A 12,747-nucleotide genomic window follows, 5' to 3' on the forward strand; every position below is an offset into this window, starting at 1 on the left:
TCTCTGGTTGGTTCAAAAAAAGATTAATAAGCAAAAGTTTGGTTTTCATAGATTGGAGGAAGATTGTGAAACTTTTTCTACCAAGAGTTCGGATGAGAAAATGAAAGACTTGTCTCCAAATAAGAAAAAAAATTTTTTAAGAGAATGGAGCAGGCAAGAAAAAAAAAGAGTCACCAATCTGATCAAGGATCTATTCAGAACATTGGGATTGAGGAGCGAGAATTTAAAGGCGCACTTCAAAGTCTACCTAAACTAGCACACGACCTTTTGAAACAAAAAGAAACCGTGACGTGCAAAAAATCTCTGGAAGGAGTAGAGTTTTTCCCTTCGATTATACAATCATCGTGCAAAATTGTCACAGCGCTTCCAATGACGCAAGTTAGTGTTGAACGGGTGTTTTCAGCTCTCAAATTTCTGACGCCAGACCAAAGAAGCCATATGACATTGGATCTTATTGATGATTTGGTATTTCTTAGGACAAATAACGAATACATTTGACTTGTTTGAAATTTAATTTTGGGTTTGAAATACAATGATAATAAAGCAAAAAATTAATATAGATAGAATATTTTATTTTCTATTTTGCCCCCAAATCATTTTTTACAATATAAATATGTGGTAGTAATGGATTCACATTTTAAAAATGAGGGTTGGATAAAAACTAATAGGTGTAGAGGTGTAGTTTTTATCCAACTTAGGAAACAAGCCTAAATATTTTTAATTTTCATTCAAAATTTAAATTTAACTTATTAGGTCCGGGAGCCGGAGTCGAGCATTTCTTTGGAGCCGGAGCCGAGCCTTAAAAAAAACTTGCGGCTCCACAAGCCTGGTTTTAATATGTTATACACAGCTTATGTGTGTCCTATTTACAACTGTGTGCTACAGTTTGGTATTGATACTTTAAAATAGACATTAAAAATTTTAAAAAGTTCAACAAAGAAAAACAAAATCAGGCAACTATAAAAACATGAACTATCTTGTGGACAAACTAAATTTAACTAATCTTTTGATATGAAGTGAAAGGATTGAGTTAATTTTTGTTGAATAGAACCATCCAATTGCTAAAGAGCATTGTCTGTCTTTTCTGGGTCTAGCTTGTAATAATGATGATGATAAACATAGAATAACTAGAAATCACTAAAAATGTACATATATTTATTTTCTTTGTGATACAATATTATTATTTTGGAATGCCTTACAATCTACTATAGCAGGTTCTTGATAGATTATCGGCTCAAGAAAGTCTATTTACTTCTATTGTAGAATAATATTAATAAAAATAATTATGATAATAATAACACTATGTAACCCAATTTTTGTCCTCGGATTCAAAATGTTATAATTTCTATTGCTTACATCTAAAAAAGTTCACATTTTTGTTCATTTGTCCTGGTAACAAACAACTAATGCTTATTGAATAGAGAAAAATAGTAAAAAATCACTAAAAAAGTTTCAGAAATGATTAGATTTTCAAATGTTCAGTAAATCACTATCACAGAATAGTCTTTTATGTTTTTGCTATACTGTCCTTGATAACAGCATTCAAAGTCCAACATATCCTGATGAAAGTACTCAACTTTCTCCTCTGAGTAAGCTCCCACGTTCTCCTTAAATTTATTGAGATGAGCATTAAGGATATTTAGGTAATATTCTGCATCCCTTGTCGGTATAATTTTTTATTAGAATCTGAACCAACTCCACATTGTTTTCAGCCTTGTGATAACCCATGAAGCCATGAATAACTCCAATAAAATAGTTTTAAGTTTCTCTCTCCATCTTGTTTAGGAGCTTGGGAAACTCATCACATTCTATGATCTTCTTGATTTGTGATTCTATGAAAATACTCCAAACTTAGTCTCCAATATTTTCTCAAACCTTAGTCTCCAATGTTTTCTCAAACCTTAGTCTCCAATATTTTCTCAAACCTTAGTCTCCAATATTTTCTCAAACCTTAGTCTCCAATTTTTTTCCAACCTTAGTCTTCAATATTTTCTTTAACCTTAGTCTCCAATATTTAATAAAAAGGTAAATTCAAATTCAAAGAACATATATAATACACAGTTGTTGAAAGCATAACAATGTGTTCAAGGAGGAAAGGGTATCCTAAATTAGTAGTTTTACTGTGTATGTACTTTATGGATGCCACCTTTCTTTATCATTTAGAAACAGTTAGGCAGTTTATTCATACAGCTGTTGTAAATGTAATTTACAACAATTAACAATCAAATGGAAAGATTTGAAAAGATGAAATAAAAATTTGTAAAATTTGACATAAATTTTGAGGCTACCTTATTATGAAATTAAATTTTGCAAACTGTGTATTTAAAAAGGACATGAAAGGGTGAAGTCATTAAAGGTAATAAATTAATCGGAGTTTAAAAAAGATGCCTGACAATTTTGAATGTACAATGAAGATATTAGCTTTTTTAAACTGGTTTCTTCATGCATCAGATTGCACACTAAACTAAGAATTTTTTTTAGAAAATTTTTTTCTTCCAGTTTAGAAATATCCTTTTTAGAGCACTTTTTTAAGAGCAGAAAAGACTGTGGGAGATAGTGTGAGCTTAAACTATCTAAGCAATGAAGTTCTGAACACTATTTACATCAGCCCCTGTTTGCCATGAGGCTAAGTTCATAGCAGACAGTTTATTTAATTCATGCTTCAACTCACTAACAGAAAAAGGGAGAGAAGATGTTAACAAAGTGGCATTTTATACCGTGATTTTTTACATTTTTTGTGTGAAATGTAAAAAATCACGTTAATCATAAAAAAATTAAAAGCAGCCAGTCTACTGCTTATAGAAAAATGAAAAAAGAAAATGATAACATGTCAGCCATTATGTTAAGTTGATGCATCTCCATATCCATTTATAATTCATTTTGATGGTAAGACCTTGTTTGAGCTAAAGAAAAGTGTTAAAGAGGGATACAATGGCTGTTTTAATTAACATTAATGGAGAGACTTACCTACATGGAGTACCTCCACTAGCATCATCCACTAGTGAAATGTAATGAATTTAATTAAGGAGAATTTAAATAACTTACGTCAAAAACTAGAGGAATATGCTTTGATACAATGTCAACCAAAACTGGGATAAATAAAGGATCAGTTTCCAGAATATCCAAAGAACTAAATAAATGTTTTCTCTAAATAGCCTGTAGGCATCACTGAATTAAGAATGCTTCACTTTTAGAAATTAGTAACCAATGATAAAACTAATGGACCTGATAATCCTCTTATCAAAAAAGCTAAAAAATATTTTTGAAAAACCTAACTTTAATTATAATCCAGTTCAACTGTTATAATTTAATTGGAATAAGGTTAAAAGCAGTCGTTTAAAAAAGGCAGCTTATAAGTCATTGACATTTTTTAGAGCTTATGTTGGTAAACCGGGTATTATAAGAGATGATAGAAGTGAGCTTGTAGAAGTAGTTGTCACTTATTTATCTCCTATTACATATAAAGTAAAAAAAACTGGTGCTATTCATTTTGCAAGATTTTTAGAAAAATTTATTATCTAAAGCTTCAACTTCTATCCAATCAACTTATGTTTTTCAAAATAATGATAAACTGAAATTAGGCTTGTAACAGAATTTACTGATTGTTTTTATGCAAAATGGCATCTACAATCTGATGATGTCATCAAAGCTCAGTTTCTTGACATTACTGCCATACATCAAATGCATCTGTACAAGAATGTATGTACAAACCCAATAGCTGTTGATGCTGTAACATTGTTTGTATTTGATTCAACGATGATACCTCTATCTTTGCTAGATAATGAGTTAACATTAGAAGAGAAGACAAAAATTGTATTAGCGATTCTGTCATTTAATATACCTTTTTTTTGATATACATAGTTGATATATGTATATATTTGTTATGTCTAGCTCTGACTATTATAAGCCTGAGAATAAAGTAAAAGTTGATATCAAGGAAACTTTAATGGATACAAATATTGGTAAAAAACCACCAACCACAATTGTCTGTCTTGGTTAATGACTTTTCTTACCTGATTTTTGACATAATTGGGTTTGATAAACAACGAGTTAAAGACTGGCTCTTACTTCCACCATTTTTACATTTCAAAAGTTTTCAAAAATATGCTGAAACTTTGACTTTTGTAAATGACTATTAAGAACAGTCGATAAGTATGATGGGACTTATTTTCATAGATATTCCGATGAAACTGAAAAACTCAACAGTTGCTCACAGTAGACAAAGTTCAATTTGTATTCAGATCAGCAAAATAAAAATCCAGTACAATTTCAGAAAGTATATTTAATGATGGGTTTGTTGTGATGCAGAAAAAGATAAAGAGATAAACTTGATAATTGATCACATTGTCAAATTTTTTTTTTTTTAATAAAATTTTAAATATACATTTATCTTTTTGTTTATTATTAGTCATTTAGATTTTTCAGTATAGATAAATAGCGGTTTTTTAAATATAGGTAACTGACATTGCAGCAGTCACAGCCAATCACTGTCTGTGTGGGTCTGTGTGTTTTATATGCACACAGCTTATTTATTTCATTTTTTTAATTTATTTCATATATATATACACAGGGGTGGCGCCAGCATTTTTTAGTCTTCGAGATATCTTACTTCCAGACATGGAGCAAACTCCAAACATTTATATGTTTATACTTATGTCAAATAAGGATGCTTTGCAAAAAGTGGCGATGATTGGAACCTGGGAACAAAAAAGTCCCAAAATTTTATGACGTTTAGATAAGAAGGGGGCTAAAATTATGGGGCTTTTTTCTTCTCAGGCTCTAATTATCGCAACTTTTTGCAAAGCATTCTTATTTGACATAAGTATAAAAATATAAATGTTTATAAGTACTTTAAGTTAGATATCTCGAAGACCAATCAATGCTGGCGCCACAGGGGCGGATCCAGGAAATTTTTTGGGTACATCTGATTTTTCCACGAGCATTTTTACTCCCCCTCCCCCCCCCCCCACACAATTCCGGAGTTGGAGGGGAAGGATTAATACACCATATATATACACAGGGCCATTCCGAAAAGATCTTCAAGGAGGAGGAGGGGGGGGGAGGGAGGAAATAACGTTTGTTTTTGCCGAGTTACTTCTAAAAAAAAAAAAGTCATCGTTTACTGACATTTGCTGACTATAGTTAAAAACTTGCCTAATACAAGTCTAAATTTGCCGACTAATTTTTCAATAAAGTTTTTGTAGGGGGTGGGGGGTTAGACACCGCTCTTCCCTAGTGACAACTCTGTATTTATAAAAAAAATACGCAAGGATATTACTAGGACATCTTACCATAGTAAAATCGTATATTTACATAAAATTTAGAAATTTATTTATATTGACAAGTTAGATTTATTTATACTCACAAATTAGCTTAATATTTTCACATTCCATTTTTAAATTATAATCTTACTCATTTTACACATCTTATTTTTTTATCGTAAATAATTATATATTATGTTTATATTGTAACAAACATAAAAAATATAAATATAACAAAATAATTACTTATTATAATAATAAATATTGAATTTTATATAAAAAAAGATGCCGCAATCTTAGTTTTACATTTTGCATAGCAAAAGTAAGTTTTAAAATCTTTATTCTATTTAAACTTGCATAATACATAAAACTTCAAAAAATAAAAACGTTTACACTATAATTATTACAACATAGCATTTACAAAGAATGATAACAGCAACAACGATATATCTGAAACCAACGTATGTAACGCGATGTTTGCCAATAATTTCTTTATACCAAATAATGTTTTAAAAAGATTTGTGGCTATGAAAATAGCCGGGTTTTTTTTACCAGTCGCAAATAAAGATGACTTTTTTTGTTCTGTTTTTATTTTTAGTAATTTGTATTTTTTTAAACTTTATATTTTTAAATTTTTTTAAAATATATTTTATATTTATTTCAATTTTATTTTAAAATTTTATTTATTTTAATTTTATTTTAAAAGTTAATCTACGATTAATAGCAGCAAACTTATCAATGATTTTTTTTATATCTATAACTATCTCTGTATGAATATTCATTAATGCTAAACCATTTAGGCGGTCCTGAACCATGGTGCTTCGCATGTAATTTTTTAGGCGCCGAAGCGAAGAAAATGACCGCTCATACTCACATGAAGTTAATGGAAAGGTAGCAAGTAACTTTAGACAAACTTTTAAGTTTTCAAAACCAGGAAAATTTATCGCTTTTAAAGTCTCAGAAATATTAGAAGGGATATTTCCTTTAAAATTTAACCAAAAGGCTTCCCATAAATCAAGCTCACCAGACAAAGCAAGCAGATTCGGTAAATCTGTTCCATAAAAGTCACTGAAAGATATGCTGGAGTCTTTCCAACTGGTGTCATGAGAACATTGCACTACTGAAATCATTTTTCTAGGAACTAGCACAAGTGCTTTATAACATTTTAATGTAGTATCATCAAACCTTGTGTCTAGTTCAACACTGAGATGGTCTAACAAAGGAATCGTGGTAACAAACTTAAAATAATCAGAAATAGATTCAGAAGGTGTATTATCTCTGTTTTTGGAAATAAAGGAAGTTCTTGGCTTTGTTTCGGCTACATTAATATTTTGTGCAATTTTTAAAGCCTGTTCATAACACATTTGATGGTGCTGATGAACTACATTTCTAAGTGAAGATACAACATCTTTCAACGCCTGAATAAGATTTAAACCATCATAAATATCATTACTCTTTGACTGCAACATTCGCGTTATGGGAAGAGTTAAGTCAAACACATTTCTTGTTATGCACATAGCAACAATAAAATCAAAACCTGTAATTAGTTTCAGAAAATGTTGAGTGATTAAAACTCTTACTGACATTTAAAGACATCTCTTCAAGACAAGAGACCAAAGGAATAAAAAGTTCTTGAAAAGTGTCTAATCCATTTACTTTTTCCACCCAACGTGTCCTGAACACATCTTTTAACTTTTTTTTAACAGCCGATGGAACAGTACTTTCAATATGCTCCTCTAATTTTTATTGTCTCGTAGGTGAAAGATTAAAAAAATATGATACTTCTTTAACATGTGTCAGAAGGTTCTTAACATATTGTACGTTGCACGAGGCACAAATAGCTAAATTTAGCCTATGGCTATAGCAATGAACAAATGAAGCTTTTTCATTTAGATTTAAAATGCGAGAGGACAATCCTTTGGTATGACCAGCCATTGCTCCAGCACCATCATACCATCATATGACTGTCCTCGGCAATTCATGATATCTAAAGAAAAATCTGAAATACTTTTTAACAAAATATCAAATAATCCTTCACCAGTAACACCATTTGTGCAATGTAAAAAACTGATAAATTCTTCTCTTATATTAAACTTTGAATCAACAAATCGTATAACTAATGATAGCTGTTCTTTATTTGAACTGTCAGAAGCTTCATCAGCAATAATAGAAAAATATTTAGAATTTTTAATTTCTGCTATTATTGTGTCAGTAATAACTTCTCCACAACACCTTACTAACTGATTTTGTGATGTCTTAGATATATAAGATGCATTTCGTTGATGATATTTAAGATGATCTTCAAGAACTTTATCACCAGCTTTAACACGAAAATGTAACAATTCAATAAAATTACCTACAGTATGATTAGAAAACTCACCATTTTCAGGATGAAACTCCGATTCATCTCTATGGCCTCGTAAAGAAAGACCAAGACGTCCAGAGAGAATAATTGTTTCAATAATAGGTTGTAATAACTGTTGGTTTTTAGAAATCTATGATTGAACTGTTTTTTGAGATGTAATATCTATTGATTCTGTTTTACAAGACCAAATGGACGACATTGAAAATAAAACTTCAGCAGTTTTTACATGTAAGCTTTTATTTCTGCAGACAGACCTATCATTGGTTTTGCCAAATGCATGTATCTGAAAGTAACAAGAAGCTTCATTCCAGCGATCAAAAGGCCTAATAAATAATCTTTCGACTAAACTACATTCAGATGGAAAATTGCACCCAAAAAGTACACATGGCAAACAGAAGGCTCCATCAAATATTTTTGAATATAAGAGCCATGGAAATTTTTCCATCCACATAAATTGAAAACTTCGCCCATTCAGATTTTTAGGAAAAGAATATGTTTTACAAGGTACAAAAACAGATTTAACTAAATGTTGAAGTTCAGAATTACTTAAGGTTTTTGCAACATTTGAATAACTAGTATAGTTAGAAACCAAATAACCAATATCATAATTATTGGACAGTAAAGAAAATGATTCACAACATGTAATTTTACTAAATTTTGATAATGATAATGGTGGTTGAGTAGAGACTTCCATTGGTTTCCTTTTTATATTATCCAATAAAAGACTACTATCTTGATGTTTGGTATTGAAATAAAATTTTATTTTAGTCTGCGACATTTTTGTGCTTTCATTTGAAATTTTTCGTTTTAAGTTTTCTTTTGTTATCACAGGGGTAATGGTTGTGTTGGAAAGAGGCAGAAAAATCATATAAAACACCTTCATAACAAAAAAGGAGATAAAAAGACTCAATACTGTTTAAAGAGGTTATACGAGGTACAATAATAGAGCTGAATAAAGTTTTAAACTTATGTAGACCAAAATCTGGATATAAACATTCTATTTTCTTATTGCAAACACTTGATAATGCAAGAATACAAAGGAAAGAAGAACAGTTTTCATTGTTACAATTATTAATAGCTTCTTCTTGAACTAAATCTATACTTTTTTTTCCTGAATCCAAAGAATTTAGTGATACTGATAAAGGAAGAATGTTATCAAAGCATAGAAAAGAGCTAGTATTATTAACAAAAGCATTATGAAAAGTTGGATGATTAGAATAAAATTTGGCATTTAAGAATAATTCAATTGAGGTCTGTAATCTTAAATCATTAGCCATACAGTTATTTCCAGTTAGACACAAGGAGATAGAACTGTACAGACAGTTTCCAGTTGAATGAGACCTGAGATATACATAAAATATAATAATTAATGTATTTATATGAAAAATTTATAAATATTTTTAACTAGCTAGCAGTCAATATAACATTACAATTAACCAAATAGTTATTTAGAAAATTATGGAACCTAAACAAACATCTTTACCTTAAAACAACAAAATTGCCATTATGTTTTTCTTTAAAACTTTTTGGAAGATAGATTTCAAAAATTTTAAGAGTTTTTTCTGCTTTGCAAGAGTCGACAATAATAATATCTTTACAAGAACTAATATTTTTTTCTAACATCTCTTTCAAAGAAATCAATTTTGTTTTATCATTTTGTAACATAATGTTCTTAATTTCTTGATTGATTGACATTTTAAATTAATACTCGGACAGACAAATTAATGCTTGAACATTTAAAATTAAACAAATTTTGAATATTTTGAATTATTCGTATGTATATTAGGGTGTATGCTTAAGGGTACGTCCGAAAGTGTTTTTTTATAAAAAAAACAGAATATTTAAAAAATAAATAATGAAAACTAAATTAAATATAAAGATAAATAATATAATGAAATAATAATGGGTACGTCTATTGATGTATTTTATCACTTATAGAATAATATTATTATTTTTACCTCCTGATGATTGCAAAACAATAGATTTCGTCTAAAATTTATTAAGGGTGTTATGCATTAGGTACGTCCAAAAATTGTTATAAGTAAAGAAAATTTTCAATTATTTTTTTAATAAGCTAAATAAAAATTTAAAAAGATTTTTAATTATATATTAAAATAAAATTGGGTACGTCTATTGAACTGTTTAGGTAAATATTATTTATCAAGAATTGCTTTAAACCTCCGGTTAAGATACTTTTATATACGTTTTAAAAATCGCTTTAAACAAGAACCATTGGTATTTTTATTTCACAATTGCCCGTAAATGTAAAACGCAAGCGTAGTACTTAAATCTTATTGAGTTGACAGTTCAGTAAAAAAGATATATACTTTTTTAAAATTCAATTAATAATCGAATATAGTATAATTTATTTTTTTGATATTTTTGGGTACGTCTTAAGACGTATTAGACATACCCTAGATCCGCCCCTGCGCCACCCCTGTATATACATACATATATATATATATATATATATATATATATATATATATATATATATATATATATATATACATATATATATATATATATATATATATATATATATATATATATATATATATATATATATATATACATATATATATATAAATAAATAAATATATATATACATATATATATATATATATATATATATATATATATATATATATATATATATATATATATATATATACATATATATATATATATATATATATATATATATATATATATATATATATATATATATATATATATATATATATATATATATATATATATATATATATATATATATATATATACATACACATACATAACCTTACCTTAACTAAAAAAAAATACCAATTTTCATGATTTTCAGTACCAACAAGAATAGATTTTTGAGGGCTAGTAAAAAAACCATATGTTTTTAAACAAAAATATTAGCTTATATATAAAGTAGGAAAAAAAAAATCCCCCCCTACCTCAAGATGCCCATAAATTACCAATTTTTAGTCATTTTTTTCCTTAGTTATTGGCTTGAGGGGTGGGGTGGGGGTCAAACGTGATCCGATAGCGCTCAAACTTTTCAAGGCTCATTTTTTATATATTTGCCTCAAATATATATATATATATATATAATATATATATATATATATATATATATATATATATATATATATATATATATATATATATATATATATATATATATATATATATATATATATATATATATATATAATCGCTTAAGTTAGGTCACCATGTAGCTTTGGTCATTTAAGAAAAAATTTAAAAAAAGCATGTAAAACTCTAATTTTACAAACTTTTTTTTATCAAATAATATTTGTAATTAGTTCGTAAATATGGATCTATAAAAAAATGTTTATATGCAACCTGCTCAAATAATTCTTTAGCAAAACATCAATTTGAAAAAATGCATATTATTAAAATTTAAAATTAGCTAATTATTAAAATAAATGATCGTATTTAACTTAGTTTTATTAAGAATCACCAAATTAATTATATTTACAAAAATTAGTTAATAATTTATGAAAATTAACTATTTTTTTATAAAAATTTGTAAAATTTTGAAATACTCTAACTTCGGTCATTCACGGATAAACAACGAAGGAGACAATGAGCAGTAATATTGTGATATAAATATGTATATATATATATATATATGAAATGATGCTGTTTTGTGCATATACTATCAAGAAAGTGTTCGATGAACTAAGTCAGAGCTGAAAATCTTCTATTGCAATTGCAAGGGAAAGCAATGCAGTCGGTTAAATTTTCGCTTCAAAGACCTTTTTCTTTTTTTTAGAAGCCAGTCGGAAGTTCCGAGTAAAACTGTTCCGAGTAAAACTTTTTTATATAAACAAAGTAGACAATTTTTTGTTGTATTGTTGAAAGCGATTTACAACAATACAACAATAAAATGTTTACTTTGTTTATATAAAAAACTAATAGTTTTACTTTATAAAGATGCTGAAAAGCTACTAAATAAAAAAACAGAGTAAATTTGTCGTCATGAAGATAAATTTCTATTAACCAACCACAAACCTGAAGATTAGATACACGCGGTTGTAACAATAGTTGTTCCTTATAGGTTTTTTCTGTATAGTTTCAATTGTATATAATTTTTTAACGAAAAAACTATATTTGTATTTCACCTGATGATTGCAACAGCATGAAATTTAAAGTTGTGAAAATCGCGTAGTTTTATGTATATATGTATATAAACACAAATAATAAAAAAATGTTAAATAAAAACCTTTCAAAATCGCATTTTTGAAAACTTTTGATATATATATATAAATTTATATATATATATATATATATATATATATATATATATATATATATATATATATATATATATATATATATATATATATATATATATATATATATATATATCAAAAGTTATTTCAAAAATGTGATCTTGAAAGGTTTTTATTTAACATTTTTTTATTATTTGTGAGGTTATCAAACAAACCAACGGATTTATTTTTTAGAGAATAACTTTTATTGTTTTTAGAATTTGTATATGGTCATCAATCCGAACCTGCTCTAGTTAGTTCTGAAAATACATCTTACTTGTTTGCCAGAAAATCTTCAACGCCGTTCGTTGATATTCGAAAATCGGTTAGTATCGACGAAAACTGCTACTCTGAAGTTTCATGTTTGTAAATTATTTATTATGCAAATCAACCGATATCATAATAAAAAATTAGATTAATGCTTTTGAAAACAACATGGTTTTAATTTGTGGTTTAATTGTTTAATTGCAAGTTTAAAAGTATAAATTAAAAATCATTATTTCATTTTAACTATTGTCTTTATGTAAGAACTTTATAATAATGATGTATTAGATCTGGCCGAAAACCCTAAATACCTCGAAAGTTTAACAAATTCTCATTAAATACATATTTATATTTTTAAATAATTTCTGAATTATGCATTTAATTTTTTCACAATCGAAGTTGCAAATTTACGTACATAGAGGAAAGGTGTGAGTTATCAACGAATATGTTAAAATGACGTAATTGAATGCAAAGATAAAAGTTTTCAATAAAAGCAGATACATCAATCAAAATAAAAGTATTTGCAGCTGAGTGCGCTTGAAAATCTTAGGTATAATGTATTGGT

The 12,747-nt window shown here is 27.6% G+C and overlaps 1 protein-coding gene across 7 annotated transcripts in view; it reads left to right on the forward strand.

Annotated features, from left to right (window-relative positions):
- The window catches only part of LOC100201710 (adhesion G-protein coupled receptor D1), an 85,296-nt gene extending 72,947 nt beyond the window's left edge, over window positions 1–12,349 (forward strand). For all 7 annotated transcript variants that reach the window (XR_010637512.1, XR_010637511.1, XM_065792940.1 and 4 more), the window contains one exon: window positions 12,137–12,349. Coding sequence is in view for 4 of the 7 variants with exons in the window: in XM_065792939.1 (XP_065649011.1) it covers window positions 12,137–12,288 (152 nt within the window). In the remaining 3 variants the exon portion in view is untranslated. The remainder of the gene's footprint in view (window positions 1–12,136) is intronic.
- Window positions 12,350–12,747: the final 398 nt, after the last annotated feature.

The sequence above is a fragment of the Hydra vulgaris genome, chromosome 03, assembly GCF_038396675.1.
Source record: "Hydra vulgaris chromosome 03, alternate assembly HydraT2T_AEP".
In the NCBI taxonomy this organism is placed as follows: domain Eukaryota; kingdom Metazoa; phylum Cnidaria; class Hydrozoa; order Anthoathecata; family Hydridae; genus Hydra; species Hydra vulgaris.